The sequence below is a fragment of the Chenopodium album genome, chromosome 10, assembly GCF_948465745.1.
Source record: "Chenopodium album chromosome 10, dcCheAlbu1.1, whole genome shotgun sequence".
Taxonomy (NCBI): domain Eukaryota; kingdom Viridiplantae; phylum Streptophyta; class Magnoliopsida; order Caryophyllales; family Amaranthaceae; genus Chenopodium; species Chenopodium album.
Genome location: NC_137843.1, coordinates 5,489,439 through 5,508,894, shown reverse-complemented (window position 1 = coordinate 5,508,894; position 19,456 = coordinate 5,489,439). Strand labels below are relative to the sequence as shown.

At 31.7% G+C, this 19,456-nt stretch overlaps 1 protein-coding gene and 1 pseudogene across 1 annotated transcript; one reads left to right on the top strand and one right to left on the bottom strand.

The window, feature by feature from the left end:
* Positions 1–2,393: 2,393 nt before the first annotated feature.
* Positions 2,394–3,161, bottom strand: LOC145564633 (BURP domain-containing protein BNM2A pseudogene; annotated as a pseudogene).
* Positions 3,162–15,957: 12,796 nt separating this feature from the next.
* LOC145562031 (3'(2'),5'-bisphosphate nucleotidase 1-like) lies at positions 15,958–19,445 on the top strand. The gene is made up of 8 exons (XM_081622186.1): positions 15,958–16,202; positions 16,842–16,917; positions 17,750–17,823; positions 17,908–18,113; positions 18,328–18,529; positions 18,636–18,734; positions 18,817–18,970; positions 19,092–19,445. Exons 1-8 carry the CDS (start codon positions 16,035–16,037, stop codon positions 19,253–19,255), a joined length of 1,143 nt encoding a protein of 380 aa, XP_081478312.1. The 5' UTR covers positions 15,958–16,034; the 3' UTR covers positions 19,256–19,445.
* The last annotated feature ends 11 nt before the right edge of the window (positions 19,446–19,456 follow it).

Below are 19,456 nucleotides of genomic sequence, written 5' to 3'. Positions count from 1 at the left end.
AAAAATATATATATATAAAAAAAACAAACAAAAACAAAACAACATACGGAAAACAGTGAGCACTAAAGGAGCTCCACTGTTGGATAATATACTATTGGATTTTTTTTTTTAAGGAAATATACTATTGGAATTAGTATGAACATTAATGAAATTAAAAATCTCAATATAACATGTTGTAGAGCTGTAGGCTAGGCCTATAGTTTTAAAATAAAAATTTATAAAAAAAAAAAAGGGTAAACGGATTTGGATACGGATATTTTGGTTAGATCCGTATCCAGATCCATTTTTTAGCACAGGATCCGGCTCCGACCCGGATCCGTTGGGTCTAAATTTCAAAGCTCCATATTCGTGAAAACGGATATGGATCCACGAATCCGGGTCGGATACAGATCATTATACTACATTCATTAATGATTATCTGCAACTTTGAAATTTTTTATATCTCACAAACAATATTCTAAAGTTGCACATAATCATTAACAGAGGTAGTATGCGCTTTTAATGAGAGTATTTTTTAATAGTTTTATAGGTGGGAGAATAATAAAGGATTAATGTGAGTAGTGAAAGGGATAAATAATGAAATATTTGTGAAGTGGCTTATTGGGAGGAAGAAAGAATATATGTAGTGGTTTAAGTCAAAATAGAAATTGTTGCAAATATCTAAATGGACGAAAAAGACGAGTGGGTATTTAGAAATTGAGGTATACAATATACAAAGTCTATTTTTACTTCATCTGTTCTTTTATCTTTTAACTTAATGCAACTATTGCACATTCCAAGTTTTTTTTACAATTATTATTTAGCTTGAAAATGTGCGTGCAAGATTCAAAATGGGTAAAAAAAAAAAAAAAAAAGATATAACTATAGAGAAGAAACTTTAAATCAACGAATCTAATAAACAAGTCTTAAATTCTTTTTATAATGTTGATAAGAATGATAACCGCCATTAATCCAATAATGTTTCAAAACCAAGCCCATTGCTTGATGCCACGACTTGGGTTTCAAAATCACAACTAAATTACTCAGTGTTTACTTGCAAGCTAGCTAGATTTCAATAGTGTTGTAATATTTTGATTTTTAAAGCTATTCACATATTCACTTCGACTAGCTTTAGTGATTTATAGCCAAGGAAAAACGTAATCACATAAAATCTTGTTAGATTCGACTTAGTTAATGCTTTCATAGTGTAATTTTTTTATAATTTTTAGTTATTTGGTAATTAAAGATATTTGAAAAATTAAAGTTTCACAATGAAAAATTTTAAACTGCTCATTCCAGGAAAATGGTAATTGGGGCGTGTAAAACGTTGCAACTAAGGGTGAACAAAGGAAATACAATATGATTAGGTTCAACCGTTCAACAACCCCGGATGGTCGGTCAGTTAGTGACCGGTAATCCATGCTGCTGCCCAGATTTCATTCATTGGATCTTCACCAATGTCATGCATGGTGGACTTGCTGCCTATATTGAACACCTTTGAGGCTTTGATCGAAGATTTCTATGTAGTCGATATGTAGCTGTTTAGTTTCTAGTGGTTTGATCGAGTTGGGTGTATCGTGTATGGATTCTTATATGCTTTGGTTGTGAGATTAGAAGGTACAGTACATGATTTACCGTAGTGGAGATTGGAAAAGTCACTAAGGTGCATGAAATGTCAGCCAACACCTCATCAAAAATAAAAACTTTGATAAATAATTCTTTTTATTTCTTTTATAAATACATTTAAATGGAGTAATTCATAGTCCTGACACTCCATAGATAAATTGTCAACACCCGTCTTCAAAAAAATAGCTCCACCACTTTATTCACCTTTAATTTGTAGCTCTATCATTACAATGTTTTAAGAATAGAAGCAATGTTCGTTTGTGATTGGAAATTGGACATTTACAACGTATTATCTCCGTTTCATATTATTTGCAATGATTAGATATTTTTTCTTTCTACTTTATGTCAAATTGTTGTAAATAATACGAAACAGAGATAGTATAACTTTTTTACTTTGATTTTTGGAATAACTAAACTAACTATAACCTATGCACTTATCTCGTAACTTTAAATTTGCAAGCAGCCAATGTAAGAATATAAATCACAATAGCATGTACATAAAACAAGATTTTATTAATCGATGGTTAAGTACACGGTTGATCGATAATAAAAACATACATTAGGACCCAATAAAACACTAGCTACACTTGCTAGTTTCTGGGAATCCTCTTCATAATAGCCAAGTTAAGACATTAGAAAGTTAAAAACAAGAACAAAACAACACTAACAGATGGACTTATTCAATTCCTAACTCCATAGAGTGGATCTGAGTCCGATGAGAGTGAAGTACCATCTTTCTTGCCTCGTTAAATGAACTCGTACTAGTAGCCGCAGTAGCAGCGGTACAATTAGACTGAGGACGGGTTAGTAGGCACCCAAAGAAGTCCATCAGAAGAAAGGAAATGGCACACTGGAGAACCAGGCTGTGTGTTAAACATACGGAACACGGATAGATTAGCGTCAAATGCGTTAGAATTCATATGGCAACTAGCAATCGCGTTAACACGAGTACCATCTTCACCCATCAAAGAAATCTCGTACACTCGGTTTTCAGGGTCAGGGTTATGGCAATAGTACACCGCGTAAGGATAAGTCAGCATGTGACACGCGGTCATTTTAGGGCTCGGTACTCTTTTTGGTTGTTCAATGATGGTGTAAGGTTGGAATACTTTGGCTGATTTCGGAAGTGGGCTTGTACTCAATACCTTAAGGTCATCAAATAACTGACCACCGTTGTTGGTAGAACTAGTTTTGAAGGTTTCACGAACAAAATCGATCATGGAGTCCAAGGAGGTAACACATTTTTTGGCTCCTTTAGCGTCGGGGATTTCTCCCTCGCATTTTTTGAGACTGTATTCCATGGCTTTAGCTTGAGGTGATTCGGGTTGGAAACCGAAATAGTTAAGAAGGAATGGGAGTTTTTGGGATGAGAAAGGGATCATTTCGGCTTTTTCCTTAGGAAGAAAATGTGGGATTTCAGTGTCGAATGCACCACCAAAGTAAATTGGCATTTTTGCTCCGACCTTGAGGTCGTTGTAGTTGAAGAATACATAGTCGGATTCTTTGAACTCGGACTTCTTGGTGAAATCAACATCTCTAGCGCTCACAACCTGCATGCATACATGGAACGGAATTATAAAAAGTTGATAATTTGAAAATATGTCCTGTGACTAATCCAATAACATTTATGGTAAATTCAAAATGTGGACTTTTTCCTAAATAAAAGGAGAAATTTAGATTAAATGTAGAGAAATTACCACCAAAAAGAGTACGGCTGAACTTAGGAAACCCAAAAACATCTTCATTTTGTTAGTTGATTGGATGAGATGTTTGTGGATGTTGCTTATGATTTGAGTACATTCGTCAAAAACTTGGGTTTCTATTTATAAGCGGATAAGAAGTAAATATTTATTCAATTATGGGGCCTACAGCCTACACTATATGAATCTTGAAGGGAAAAAAAAAATGAAGCAAGTAAAGTTAAAAAAAAAAAAAGAAAAAGAAAAAAAGGATTTTAAGACATCTTTAGGCTCTAACCACTTTAATTTTTGGTTTATTCTTAAATCATCTTAACTATTTTGGACTTATTTTACCTATATATATTTAAAAAATTAAAATTGCCTTTTTAATTTTTGAGTGTGAGAGATTGTTCAAAAATTATTATTTCTGAATATGTTTAAATAAATTAAATAATTTAATTTGTTTTGTTTTTTCTAACTAAAGTCAAAGTTTAAGAGAATAGGGTGTTGTTTTCACAAAAACACAAAAAAAAAAAAAAAAAGGGTATTAATCATACCACACTAGTTAATTTTTTTTTAATCATGTACTCATACATTATGTACGAGTGATTGATAAATAATTAGATTTTGATCATGTAGCATATGTGTTAAGTTGTTAACCCACCAATGTTATATGCTTAAGTTAGCAAAGGTGTTCCTTAGACGTGTATGTGTGTGTATTAATTAAAATACTTTCTGATGACATTAAGATGTATAAGGAGTTTAAGACTAATCCAAATCAGGGATTCTCACATACATCAAAATTCACTTCATGTTTGAGATATTTAGTATTGATACTTGTCTAGAAAAAAGACGTGTTATTAAGGATAGTTAGATAATTTAGTGAGAAATAGATAGATGATGGCGAAACTTTTGTTAATGTCATCCTAGTTTTAAGGCTAATGGCGAAGCATCAGATCATTAAGGATTGTCAAGTTTGCTCCCTTTACTCCTTTTATTTGTTACATACACATTTATTTTATACATTTACACATATATTGCACATATATCATGTATGTATATTGAACTACATAATTATATATGTGTAGGTACTCAAATTACTCCAAATGTCTTAAAACATTAAATACGTAATTTAATTCAATTGTAAATCTTTTTTTTTTAAAAAAAAAAAATCTTTTAATTATTTATGACCTTTTTTTTTATAAAAAGAGTTAGGAATTGATATGCATGATTTCATTAATAACATAATTCTGCATTTGGTTATAAAAAGACTAGTGGAATTGATCTAATTTATTTCATGCATGTGTACCACCCATCAATATTTTACCATTTAAGATAGTTGAATTTACGTTCTTTATTGTACTATGTTATAGATTACCTCGATCAAGGAGTGAAGGGACTGATTATCCCTCCATCTCCCTCAGAAGTAAACTGGGTTTGATCCTCATTTCACCCCTCCTGTAATAATTATAGGGACTACCCCCCTATCTTACCGAGTTAAAAAAAATGTTATAGATTACCTCAGTGTTATAGTCTATATCAGTTTATATGGAATGTTGCTTTTAAAAAACAGTTAGGTTTTAATCTATTTCTTAAAAAATAAAAAAAGAATCAAATAAAAGAAATTGAAAACCAAAATAATGACAATTGTATGAATTGCATGTATACTTATCCGTATGCATGTATAACTATTAGCCTATCAATATGCTTGTGAAAAAAATAACATTATATACTACTTAAATTTATAGTTTGTTTAACACTTGGCATTGCCATTAGTCTGTTTTCAACAAGTAATGAAATAACTCTATCCCACAAAAAATAAAAATAAAAAAGAATAAAAATAAAATAATAATAATAATAATAAATAAATAAATAAATAAATAAATAAAAATAAATAAAATAAAATAAAAGTAAAATTAGTAAAGGATGTAACACATGACCTATACTTCAGAGATAGATGATCTTATTATCTATCTTGTGAATTACTTATTTACAGAGTATATGAAAACTACAATATTTAATACTCCATCTTTGTTTTTAGATTTTAACTAGATTAAACCCGTGCAATGCACGGTTGTTAAATAATTCTAATGACAATAAATTTTATCAAAAATAATGGATATAAATATTATAAATAGACTTAGTAGTAAAAAGTATGAAATATTGTGAAAGAAATTAATTAAACATATAATAGTTATAATGGGCAACTTGATATTTAAGGACATTTATTTTAGATTTTATACAAACTAAAAGTCATAATTTAATTACAATAAGTTTTTTTTAGTAAGTGGTTTTGGAGGGAAAACTTTTTATTATATTTTGTCAAGTGTTCTCTAAGTTTCGCCTTTAGTATAATGTAATTGATTGATTAATTATATATAACTAGATCTTTTTTACTTTTAGGTATAAAAAATAAAATTGTTTATGGTAACATTGATATTATGATCCTATATTATTCCAGCCCGTCTGTGTGCTACTGGCCACATCATGTGACCACTTGTAAAATAATAAAATTAAATAACCTTTGTAACACTAACCGAGTAACCTCTGTAATAGTGACCGAGTAATCCCTAACATTGACCTATATATTAACCCTTGTAATCCTGACGAAGTAATCCTGTAATACTAATCAAGTAATTTAACTCATATAACACTAACTATATATATATATATATATATATATATATATATATATATATATATATATATATATATATATATATATATATATATATATATATATATAGAGAGAGAGAGAGAGAGAGAGAGAGAGAGAGAGAGAGAGAGAGAGAGAGAGAGAGAGAGAGAGAGAGAGAGAGAGAGAGAGAGAGAGAGAGAGAGAGAGAGAGAGAGAGAGAGAGAGAGAGAGAGAGAGAGAGAGAGAGAGAGAGAGAGAGAGAGAGAGAGAGAGAGAGAGCTGTCAAAAGCTGACCCGACCCGAAATACCGATCAGAACCCGATTATTAATCGACCCATCTGAACCCAAAAAAATGGTGAACCAAATCCGACCCGACCAGACCCGACCTGAAACCAACGCTAGACTCGAGTATGTGAGACCCGAACCCAAACATAAACCGACTTGGAGATGACCCGACCTAAATGTAACCCGTAAATTATTGACCTGAACCGAAATTGACCCAAATCCGTTTTAACCCGTCAAAATCCGAATTTAACCCGACTTGTTACTAACCCGACCTGAATTCAACTCGACCCGTTCCTAACCCGACCTGTTACAAACTTGACCTGAAATCAACCCGACTTGTTATTAACCCAACCCAAATTCAACCCGACTTGTTATTGACCCGACCCGAATTTTATCCGACCTATTATTAACCAGACCTAAAAATTCAACTCGATCTGTTACTAACCTGACTCGAAATCAACACGACTTGTTATTGACCCGACCTAAATTCAACCCAAATTGTTCCTGACCCGATTTCAAATCACCTTAAATTCAATTTAGACCACCTTATTATTGTTGATCAAAGCATTTTGTCTAAGGAGACCAAGTCGGTCCAGGCCAGCAAAAGAAAGGGGCATCATCCCCAAATTTAAGAGTTAAATATAGTATATATTTGTTGTATGGTCAAAGGAGATAATCATCTTCCTAAATTATAGACTATATACCCTAGTATGTTGCCATATATATTATAGTCAAAGGAAATAATTAGCTTGATAAAAATGATAATTATCTATTTATAGTCAGTTGAACCCGAATATGACCCGACTTGAAAATGACCCGACCTGATTGTAACCCGCAAATTATTGACTTGAACATGACCCGACTTGAACTCGAGAATGACCCGACTTGAAAATGACCCAACCTGATTATAACCCGCAAATTATTAACTTGAACCGAACCCAACTCAAACCCGAGATTGACCCGACTTGAATATGACCCGACCTAATTATAACCCGCAAATTATTGACTTGAACCGAATCCAACTCAAACCCGAGATTGACCCGACCTGATTCTAACCCGCAATTATTGACTTAAACCGAACCCGACTCGAACCCGAGAATTACCTTAACCCGTGAAAACCTGAATTAAACCCGACCTATTGTTCACCCGACTTAAATGTAACCCGACCTGTTATTAACCGACCTAAACCCGACCCAAACCCGATAAGATGTATGACCCGACTCAAGCATGACCCAACCCGAACCCGACCTTCATAGATTACGGCATTAACCCGAATTGACCCAACCCGAATTGACCGGATCCAAACCCGACAGTTTACCCGAATTGACAGCTATATATGTATCAATTTGACCATCTTTTGTACTCTTATATTACACTTAACTATATTTAGTTATTGACAAACCTAATTTAATACCTTAATATCACTCTTTCCTCGTGATATTAAGGGTCTGTTTCGATTTACTGAAAACAACTGAACTGAACTGATTGGGTAGAACTGAACTAAAATGAATTGTTTATGAGAGGAGGAAATTAAAAATTGAAGTAAACTGAACTAATTAAAGTTGAACTGAATTGATAAACTGAAATTATATATGTAAGTTGAACGGTTAAGACCCCTTACACATTTCCATATTACCCTATCTTATATTATTCACTTTATTTCTTACACTCACTTTGTCACTCATAATCACCACATCTGCACTTCAAGACATTGTCTCCATGGGTATTTTGTAATATCATACTCAAATTAACGAAAATTTTCTTATTGTTATTATATGTTAAGATATATTTTGATTTTAAATTATACTCAAATTAACGAAAATTTTCTTACTGTTATTATATATTAAGATATATTTTGATTTTATTACAAACATAATTACAGAAACATGCACGTAAAGTATTAAAAAGTACTACTTGCATGTCTATATTTAGAAAAATAGATAAGGAATGACAAATTATATATTTTTAATATGTTTTTATTTCTTTTTATTTAACTTTCTTAATAATCGTGAAATTAACCTAAAAGGGTCGAAGTTATGGGGATGGGTACGGAAAGAGTAATATTTAGAAAAATAGATAAGCGATGACAATTGTACGTCTTCTATATTGCGCATGCGCATGCATAGCTATTGGTGGTTAAAAGATAGGATTGTTTGGATAAATTATCAACGGTCATGATTGTCTTGATATCGTTAAAAGCTTGGGAACATATATATTTTCAGGAAATTGATGAAAAATGACCAATTGTACGTCTTGCATGTCTTTGAGCATTCATGCATGCATTACAATTCGTGCTTTTAAATTATGGTGAGATTAGTTTTAACAGTTGGCATTGTCATAAGTCTGTTTCCAACAAGTTTTGAAAGAATTCTATCCAAAATATAAAAGCATGCAATGCAAGAGAGGGATTTAATTGAGGGAAGTAACGCATGTGATTTTCTAACATTTTCATTGGTCCCATATTAGTTTGAACATCATCTATTTGAGAGAGATATAATTTTCTTTGATGTTCTTGTATATATTGTCGAGATTGTGTTTTACTCACATAATTTATGCTTTTAGAATATATAATTATTAAAACTTAAGACCTGTTCTAATTGACTGAGCTGAATTGAACTTATTGGAGTTGAACTGAAGTGAACTGAATTGAATATTTTATGAGAGAAAGAAATTAAAAACTGAACTGAAATGAAAATAATTTGAAGAGAACATACCCTTAATATAATGACTTATTTAAAATATATATAGTTCAACTGTAAAAATTTGAATAACTCTTATTAACTTTTATCTAATCGAAACTCCATTTATTTTAATTTTGACGGACTAATCTAAAATTCTGAACTTTTATGAAGTTATTAATATGTATTATTTGAATTTATATTTATAAAAAAAAGTGAAAGTAAGGTGAATAAAACAAATACTCCCTCCGTCCTTTTATTATATGTATGTATTCCTTTTTTGAGTCATCAAAATTAAGTGTCAATTTCTATTAATAGATTGTACTTTATTCTTTTTTTGATGATTTGCCATCCTTTTTCTCTTTCTTTTTTGTACTTTGACATCAATTCCCAACACTTTCTCTTTCCTAATTCTCAACCACTTTTTTCTTTCTCTCTATCTCTCTCTAACCCCACATGTATATTTGTACTCCTAATTATTAATTTTAAGAAATTTTTAACTTTCTTAATTCCCAAACAAAATGAAAAATAGGCATATAATAAAAGGGTGGAGAGAGTACCATTTTTAAAAATAAAACCAAGACAAATAAGTTAGAATAGATTTTCGAGTTACAATTCATTTCAGCCTACAAGTAGACTCATGACACTAAGTACTTAGATATTTAAAAGAAAATTAGGACTCGATGAGGTGTAAACACTATACAATAACCAACATTTGCCTATATACTACGTATGTACGGAGTAGTATGATTAATTATTAATTAATTGCACTCATTTTAATCTTTTGATGTTTAATCTTCTTTGAATAATGTAAGATTTTAATTTCATAAGATTTAATGTCTTGTAACATCTATAATTGAAATACATGTAAAATTAGTATGTACATATATATGTAGTTTATCATCATAAACAAAATCTTAAGGCCTATTCTCTTCAGCTTATTTTCACTTTACTTCAGTTCACTTCATTTCAATTCTTATTAATTTTCTTCTCTCATAAAATGTTCACTTCAGTTCAGTTCAGCTCCAATAAGTTCAATTCAGCTCATTTCAGTCAATCAGAACAGGCCCTTAATCTTGATTAAATTAAATTCTATTAATGTTGAAAAATATTACTAGATGCATATGAAGCACCGATTAAAACTCGGTCTTTTTTATCAATTATTTGAACTTATTTTTCTAGAATAATTTTACTAGAACTTTTTTCTTCAATTAAGTGAAAATAAGGGCCATATATATAATAGTTTATATATGTAACAAATAGAAGATATCTTTTAAAGAAATATTTACAAGGAGACTTTGTGTGTGTGTGTGTTTGTGTATTGAAGCAAAAAAAAGTAATAATAAATACACGGGTAGCTAAGATTCGATGCTTACATATTCGATGTCATTCTCCAAAACTTTGAAAAGCATAAAAATATAAGTTTGTTGACATTCACCCAATTTTTAATGTTGGGTATTTTGTGTTTATAAGGTCACAAAGAAAATTGCAAATGAAATTAACGGAAAAATTTTTGAGGCGTAAACGAGATCACTTTTCTAAAAGTAGTTACAACCTAGTATCACGGAAATTTACTCAAGATATATAACAAAGGTCAATTGCAATCACAAGTAGGATGATTACAATACAATGTAAATAAGCTTTTGTGATTTGAAATGATAATCAATAAACTTGCATGCAAAGGTTTTTCAAGAAGAACATAATCAGTTCCTTGAATATATTTCATCAATATGAACTATCATATTTATATCATCAAGAGCAATAAAACCAGGCAAAACTGAACAATTACCGTCAAAATTGCCACGCTTACACCCACGCCTTGTCGGGCAGGCCTTCGCACTATCGGGCGAGAGAAACCAAGCAACCCAGAAAATTTTGGGTGCTCTCGTGCCCTACCAGGCGGATAGTTGCCATGCTGGGCGGTGACATCGTTTAATTTTTCTTCGCTCTCGCGCCTTACCGGGCAACGCTGCCGGGCGCGCCATAAGACGGACTATAGGGCGAGGAACACTTTTCTAAACCGAGATACAAATTGCTCTTTTACTTGTTTAATTGAATTTCAACACTTTAACCTAAGAAATTCAATCAAACACATGAATATTTGTCACCAATACTCTAAATAATTCAACATTTAATTCATTTAAGATGAAGATTATAAATAATCTAGCTCGTATGTACGTATTCTGTTTGATATACTTTGAGTGTAATTTAGTAAATATTTTATTGTCATGTTTAGGTTGTAATGACACCTATATATATCGATTAATGAGAATGCTCCAACTAAGGAGAATTACACTATTCTACGATGTCGCGGGTATTGCTTATTGACTTGATAAGTCATTTAATACTCCCTCCGTTTTTTTTTAAATGCATCACTTTCCATTTTGGGGTGTTTTTTTTAAATGCATCATTTCTATCTTTGGTAACTTTAATCTATATTTTATTATTTCTCTTTCTTCTATAATACTCCACCTAAAATATTTTAGCATTTCTCTTTCTTTCATGGTCCCAACTTATATAATTATATAAATCAATCTCTCTCACATACTATCTATTTCATGACCCACATTGTACTTTTATCAAAATAAATTAATCACCCACTTGCCCCACTTGCACAATATAATATTAAAGCAAATAATTTTCTTAAAACTCCGTGTAAATGCAAGTGATGCATTTAAAAAAAAACAGAGGGAGAAATATTTTATTAAATTAAGGTGTGTTTTATTCATTTGATTTTTACTTATTTGGACTTAGCTTAACTTATCTAAACTAATCTGAACTTATTAAACCTTATTAAAACTTATTTTAGTTGTAATTTAAACTTGGGTAACCCTTATCAGAACTTAATTTTAATTTCTTGAACTGAACTTATCAAACCTAATTAAATAAGTAAAAATAAGGTGAACAGAACATGGCCTTAGTTTGTTTGTGTAGCGAGCCATAGTAAACCATATTTCTTTAATATTTTTTTTAGTTTTAACTACTATAACGGCAAGTGATGAGAATCGATCCTATAATCCCCTTAAATCAAGAAGAAAACTCGCTCTAACCCCCTGAACTATTTTTAAAAAATGAAAAATCAGTCTATATATAGCTCTTATGCAAGTGGCTTGGTCGGGGGAACATACACAACAGTTGTTGGAGACATTTGACGAAAATGAAGCTATCTATCATTTCTACTCTTCTTCTGGCACTTCTATTCGTAAGCATTTATCTCCTCTTCTTTTAGAGCCACAATTTTTTTTGTTAAAATTTATTTTTATAATTTGCTCTTTTATTTTTTATCTTTAGGTTTGGTTATTCTGATCTTTATTTCAAATACTCCGTATATATAGTTTGAGAACATATTCATTCGGCGTAAATACCTTTCTTTCAACAATAAAGTGTTAGATTATTAGCTTCTTCTCGTAGTTAATTATAAAGTACTTCCTACATTCTCTTAAATGTATTACAACAATATCATTTTTTTTGTGACTTATATTTACAGAAAAAAAAAAAAAAACATAATCATATGTTTCAATTTTATTTTATGTCTGTGTGTATATTTCCTAACTAAATTTTATTTTTTATTTTTTTATTTATTTTTTTTTTGAGGAATTTTTTTTAAATATTTTTACTTATTGATAAAAATTATTAAATATTTAGTTTATGCATTATATATGATAGATATTAAGATATATTCATATTCTCCACCAATTAACATGCATGAAAAATGTTAGTGTTTTATCTTAAAAAAAACCATCGAGGAATTAAAATTATATTGATTGCACACTGGTCAAACATTTAAAAAGCCTTATAAAAAAACTGATTGTATACAACAATATAATGCATGTTAAATGAGTGTTCATTCTTTCATTCGTTTAACAGAGATTCTAACTAAAAGTGCTATGTGTAATTTTTACTTTGTTGAATAATATATATTTTTAATACGGAGTATAAAGAGTTGATTATTACATTATACTTCTACCGTGAAATGCAAATCAGAAAATTTGACAAGTAAAATGAGACAGAGGGAGACGTATAGTATATATGTCTTATAGATTGACATATTTATACAGGTTGTCAATGTAGCTCATGGATGTGACGACGGTGTGGGAGAGTACTGGGGAAAGAAAGCAATTGAAACCCTTTCAGGCATAAAGTCGAACGACGGACGCCAAAACTCCGGCGAGTATTGGGGAAAGAAAGCAATTGAAGCCCTAGTAGGCTTAAAGTCTAATGATGTACAAAAATTTAATTCTATTGTCAAAGACTTTAAGTTTAAGCCTAATCAATGGCAATATTTGGATACTAATCCTAAATCGGAAAATGGGGCAACAACAACAACAACCGCGTATTTTGTTAAAGACTTTGTGCCTAAGCCTAACCATGTCCTACAACGGCACCATGGCGCGGCTAGTCATGATGATGATGAGGTAGCCCCAATATATTTTGTGAAAGACTTTGTGCCTAAGCCTAACCATGTTCTACAATGGCACCATGGTGCGGCTAGCCATGATGATGAGGTATCCACAGCCAACTATTTTGTGAGAGATTTCGAGCCTAAGATTAACCATGTTCTACAATGGCACCATGGAGCGGCTAATCCTACCAAGGATGTTTGGCCAACTATCAAATCTGTTGTGACCGGGTTCGAGTTCAACTAGCTAGACCGGCTTATGGTGTAGCATGCTAGACTAAGCCCCATAGTTTATCTAGTGGCATAAAACTAATCTGGATTATGAGTAAAGTAAGTGTCTATTTAATAAATAAAGGGGGTTTGGTTCAAATATATTTGATGTACTATTTTAGAGTGAACGTTTATCAGCTATGCTTTGTTATGCCTAAGGATTTTAGTACTAAGTTGTTGTATGTATGTAACGTTTTTAATTTAAGCTATGCAATGTTCGTTGTTGTTTTCAACTTATGGATTTTCTTTCAAGTATTTAAACGATTAAATAGTCCTACTATATGTATAATTTAGAAGGCAATATTTAGTTACGGAGTATTACTTTATGCTGAAATGAAGACATGAAGTTAATATCGGTTGTGATTATTGTGCTATTTATGTGTGGCTGATCAAACCATGTAGCCGACATTATTTATTCATGGGTTACCCAGTCAGTCAAGGATTACTTATTGTGGTGTTACTCAATCGATTAGCGTGTTTTCTTTGTGAGAGTAACCCCAACCACATGGTATGACCAACCATATATAAAAATTTGTGAAATAATACACAAAAGTAGGTTGTTTTTTCACACATTATATTACTTCAAATAAGTTTATACAAAAATGAGCTCAAATATATTCAAATTAAATTATTAAGTTCATACTATAAGTTTTGTCAAAATAATACTTTCAAAGTATAAGTATAGATAATAAATTAGTAGTCCAAATAAATTAATTTTGTACACTATAATTAGGTTCACCTTTCAATTTAAGTTTTCTTCTAACATGACATGTCGCAAATTCTATGCTACTCCTGGAGTACCGTGTGCATGGTACTCCAGGTTTATAAAATTTATGTTTTTTTTAATATGAACTTCTTGTTATTTCAATATATATATATATATATATATATATATATATATATATATATATATATATATATATATATATATATATATATATATTATTTTAAAATAACTATATGTTATTTTATATTTGCATGTTGTTTTTTTTTTTCAACATTGATCCTTTCGCTGTACTCCAAATTTATAACAATTCATGTTATTTTGATGTGAACCTCTTATTATTTCAATTTTTATATATGTTATTTTTTAAATAAGTACATGTTATTTCTATAAAATATAAATGCATGTTTTTTTTGTATGCATGATGTTGAAGTATATAAGTGAATATCATATTATTTTAGCAAAATAACATAAGGTTTTAAACAAAATAACATAAGACTTAGGCAAAATAACTCAAGTATATTGGGCATGGAGTACCATGATCCAGGAGCAGTGGCGGAGCCACTATAGGAATATGGGGGGACAGCTGTCCCCCCATTTTCAGAAAAAAATAAAAAAATTATTTCCGTTAGCATAAAAAGGTACGATTAATACATTTATATACATTATATAAACAACATGTATTACAAAGTTAAAGGATGGTCTAGTGGTTGTTGGGCCTTGAATAAGGCTTCCTTTTCTCCCCTTGTTCCTAGGTTTGATTTTTTTTCTTGTTTTTGGATTTTTTTTCTTGTTTTTGGATTTTTTTTTCCTTTTCTTATATACTTGTTTTGGATTTCATTTTATAGTATATAATCTATAAATTTAAAGTATTATAAGTTTTCAAACCTCTAACTATTCTCAGTTAACTATTTAATCAAGTACCGCCTTTTTTATAATGATTAATAATGTGTTATTCAACTATTTGTAACATATCTCTGTATTTTTTATCTCTTTAATTATGTGTGCCTAAATTCAAATTTTTAATTTTATAGTGTTTGGAACTAGATTTTTAATTTTATTTTTACATAACACATTGTAATAATTTCATTAGTCAAATAAAGTTGTGTTTATTTTTTTTTAAATGTAACCCAAATCCCTTTATATCTATTTTCATATTGTTTAAACTCTTATTATTTGATAAAGCGTATTTTTCGATTATTAGGGATCACATAACTTACAATTGGGATTCACCAACAATTTTTTTTTTTTTTTTTTGATAATTTTCTTAATATGCAATGAAACTTATAAAAACTCTCTTTTTTTTTTTTTTTTTTTTTTTTTTTTTTTTTTTTTTTTTTTTTTTTTTGCCATATAAGAATAATAGTCTTGTCCATAAAAAAAAATATATTAAGCAATTTATGTGACCATCTTTTTTTCTTAAAATTTTTGTCGATTTTATTAAACATCTGAAATTTGTCCCCCCGCATTACAAATCCTGACTCCGCCACTGTCTAGGAGTACCATGATCCAGGAGTATATAATACTAACTCAGGATTCTGGAACTTAACCATTCAAAATTGATCCGATTCCGGATGATCTTAAAGAGTACACCGGATGAGAACGCCAAAAAAAAAAAAAAAAAAAAAAAAAAAAAAAAAAAAAAAAATTATATTAAGAATTCTAATAATCAAGAAATGAAATAATGAGTAGGTAGAGAAGTAAAGACCAGAGAAGTAGCAAGACAAGAGAACAAGCAAGGAACCGCTCAGTCACCATGTATATAGGCTTAAGCAGCTTAAGAAGTAAAACCCACTTTGTTATTCCTACTCTCAATCATAAACCCAAGTCCTCTATTTTCTCTCTCCTCAATTCTTCAATGTCTTACCACAAGGAGCTTGTTGCTGCCAAGAAAGCTGCTAGTCTTGCTGCCAAACTTTGCCAGGTTTCTCTCTCCTCCTTCATTGCTATATACGATTAAAATGATGCATTTCAATATTTATTTGAATATCCAGATTAGAATTTGTCAGAAATTTTCTGGGGTTCGGGTTATTTTAATGGGTACAAACTTTATTGTCATAATTTTGGCTGAGATTGATTTGGGGGGATTTTTCATTTGATTGAATTTGAATGGAGATGGTATTTTTGGCGATAGATCTTTTATACATTCATAATTTGTTCTTTGTGCACTGAAAATTGTATGAAGTAGTGGAATTTCAGGATTCAGGGTGAATGGATTTGGATTGTTGGATGAATTTCTGGGCTGATTGGATGAGAGAGAATATGTGTATGAAATTCAATGGAAATGTATATTTTCCCTATTATTTGATTGAAAAATGTAGTCTAGATCCTATCTAGCTTGTCAATTGATTAGAATTCAACGGTTCGCGGCATGGCCAGTATGATCAACCATTGGATTAGTTTGGTTTACTAGTCTTGGACTCTTGGTTTCTTGATATATGCAGTTTTGGGTACAATGTTTTTTTATTTATTTATTTATTTATTTTTTATACCTGGCTTTCTGTAACAATGGCATCATACTTTTGTTAAATCTTATGCTCCTATGTTTTGGGATTATCTGCAGAAAGTACAAAAATCATTGTTGCAATCTGATGTTCAATCAAAACTGGACAAGAGCCCTGTAACAGTTGCGGATTATGGTTTGTAGTATAACCTTTCTATGTATATCTAATGTCTTAGATAGTGCCAATATCTGCTCATTATTTTTGCTTTATGATATAGCTAATCCATTGTAGAACCATCAAAAATGGGTTTCTTATAGCCTGTGATTTATACTTGCCATTAGTCTAGACTTAGAGAGACTGTGACATTACAAAGCTATATGGTTGATGTCGAGCACGTCTGCACGTATTACATTAGGTCATTAGCATTTGGGAATGGGTACCACTTTCAAAGGGCGTCAATGTGCATGTTGAGAACTTGAGATGGGAAAATGGGGTCAAGTTCTTTGCACGAAAACTTCCTTCTCTGGCTCAATTTCATACCTTACCCCATTTATTCATAAAAGCACCATTACACTTAGATTATGAAAACCAGACCAAATCTTACAATACCTTTTAGAAACTGTAGGTTTTTTTGTCGCCACAGCCTGTCAACCTTCTTAGTTTATAAATCTTCCTGTAACATAGCTTGAAGATTATCTTCCTTGAATTTATTGGGGTCCTCTCCTATGGATTGTGCAAGCTTGAAATGCTGTCCATGTAGTGGTGCTTGAAGTCATTTCTATTTGTCACTAAAGCTGGGTTTGTTATTGTAGATTTGGGTATTCTGGGATGTTTGTCTTAGTAATGACTATTGAGTGCTTTATGTCCATTAATTGTCCTCTGCATGGCAAGCAATGGCTCCAAAGTGAACCATCAGCTATAAGAAAGATAAATGGGACATTTTTTCAGAAAATTAGGGCTCACTAGACTCATTACACAGGTGCAAATTAATGACTAATATTTTACTCCTTGTGTGTGTATTTACCAGGTTCACAAGCTGTTGTTAGTTTTGTACTTGAACATGAACTTTCTGCAGAACCATTTTCTTTGGTGGCCGAGGAGGTAAAATATTTGTGGTCGATTCTTAATATTTACACTTCTCTGTATGCTTTGGTGAATTTACATTACGACTTTTAACTATTTCAGGACTCTGGAGATCTGAGAGAGGATGGTGCACAAGATACTTTAGAGCGTATCAGAGTGCTTGTAAATGATACTATTGCCAGTGAGAGTACATACAGTGTTTCACCTTTGTCAGCTGATGGTGTGCTTGCTGCTATCGATAGTGGCAGATCTGAAGGTGGTGCGGTAGGTCGACACTGGGTTTTGGACCCTATAGATGGTACTAAAGGGTATGTTAAATTCAGAAAATTGGTAGAATACCAGGGTTTAGTTTGTATCCTCCTGATGTACAGTGAATGAGTCAAACTTCAACTGATAAATTGACCCCTGATTTTGCAAATAAGTCACATCTTTGATGAATGCATACATCTCTTAGTTTTGACTGCCTATTTTGTCCTGTTTTCCTGATTTTGATACATCTAAGCTAAGATTGCATTATACCAGGTTTGTGAGGGGGGACCAGTATGCAATAGCATTAGCATTGCTAGATCAAGGAAGAGTAGTCCTTGGGGTCTTGGCTTGCCCAAATCTTCCTTTAGCACCTCTTAGTGTGCAGAGCTCTGCCGGTCAAACTGGCTGTCTTTTCTCAGCTGTCCTCGGTGAAGGAACCTATATGGAATCACTTGACGGTTCTTCCCCAGTCAAAGTGTGCTCTTAATCTGATTGCAAATGTACTGTACATCAATTCCACTGAAATCAGTACAGAATCTCATGCTTTTTTTCTCTGTATTCTGTGGTTTCAACTATCACAGGTAAATGTCAGCCCAATAGAAAATTCTGAAGAGGCATCATTCTTTGAATCATATGAAGCAGCTCATTCCTCCTTTGATCTGAGTAGCTCCATAGCAAAAGTAAGATTTGGAACTACTTACATTCTGTAGAAAAGTTTCTTGTACATGGAAAAGCTGCTTAATCATCAAAATATTTCGACAGAAACTTGGTGTCAAAGCGCCTCCAGTAAGGATTGACAGCCAAGCAAAGTATGGTGCTCTGAGCAGAGGTGATGGGGCTATATATTTGCGTTTCCCGAAAGCAGGTTATCGTGAAAAGATATGGGACCATGCCGCTGGGTCTATTGTCGTGACAGGTAAAGCGACATAATTTGCCCCTAGTTGGTTTTTTCCCCACTTTTTTCTTTCAAATGTTTCCTGAACTCTAGGCTTTTTTTTTTTTTTTTTTTTTTGGTATGGATATGGTGGGTATTGCAGAAGCTGGAGGTATCGTTTCAGATGCTGCAGGAAACCCATTAGATTTTTCAAAAGGGAAGTATCTAGACCTGTACAAAGGCATAATAGCTAGCAACCAGAAGCTAATGCCATCCCTTCTGAGGGCAATTCAACAGTCCATAGACGAGAAGGCTGCATCCTTGTAGTGCTGCTTTCTCTAATGTAATAATAGTGTTTATCTTCAATTTGATGCCCCTTTCTATTCTACTTGACTATGAATGTCATTTTGACATACCGTAAAACAAAGTACTAGAGGTTCTGGGGATGATTGTAGATGAGAAACTGAAGCATTTATGAAAATTAATAAAATGTTGGTCACTTTTCTTGTTTGCACAATTCTGTATTTA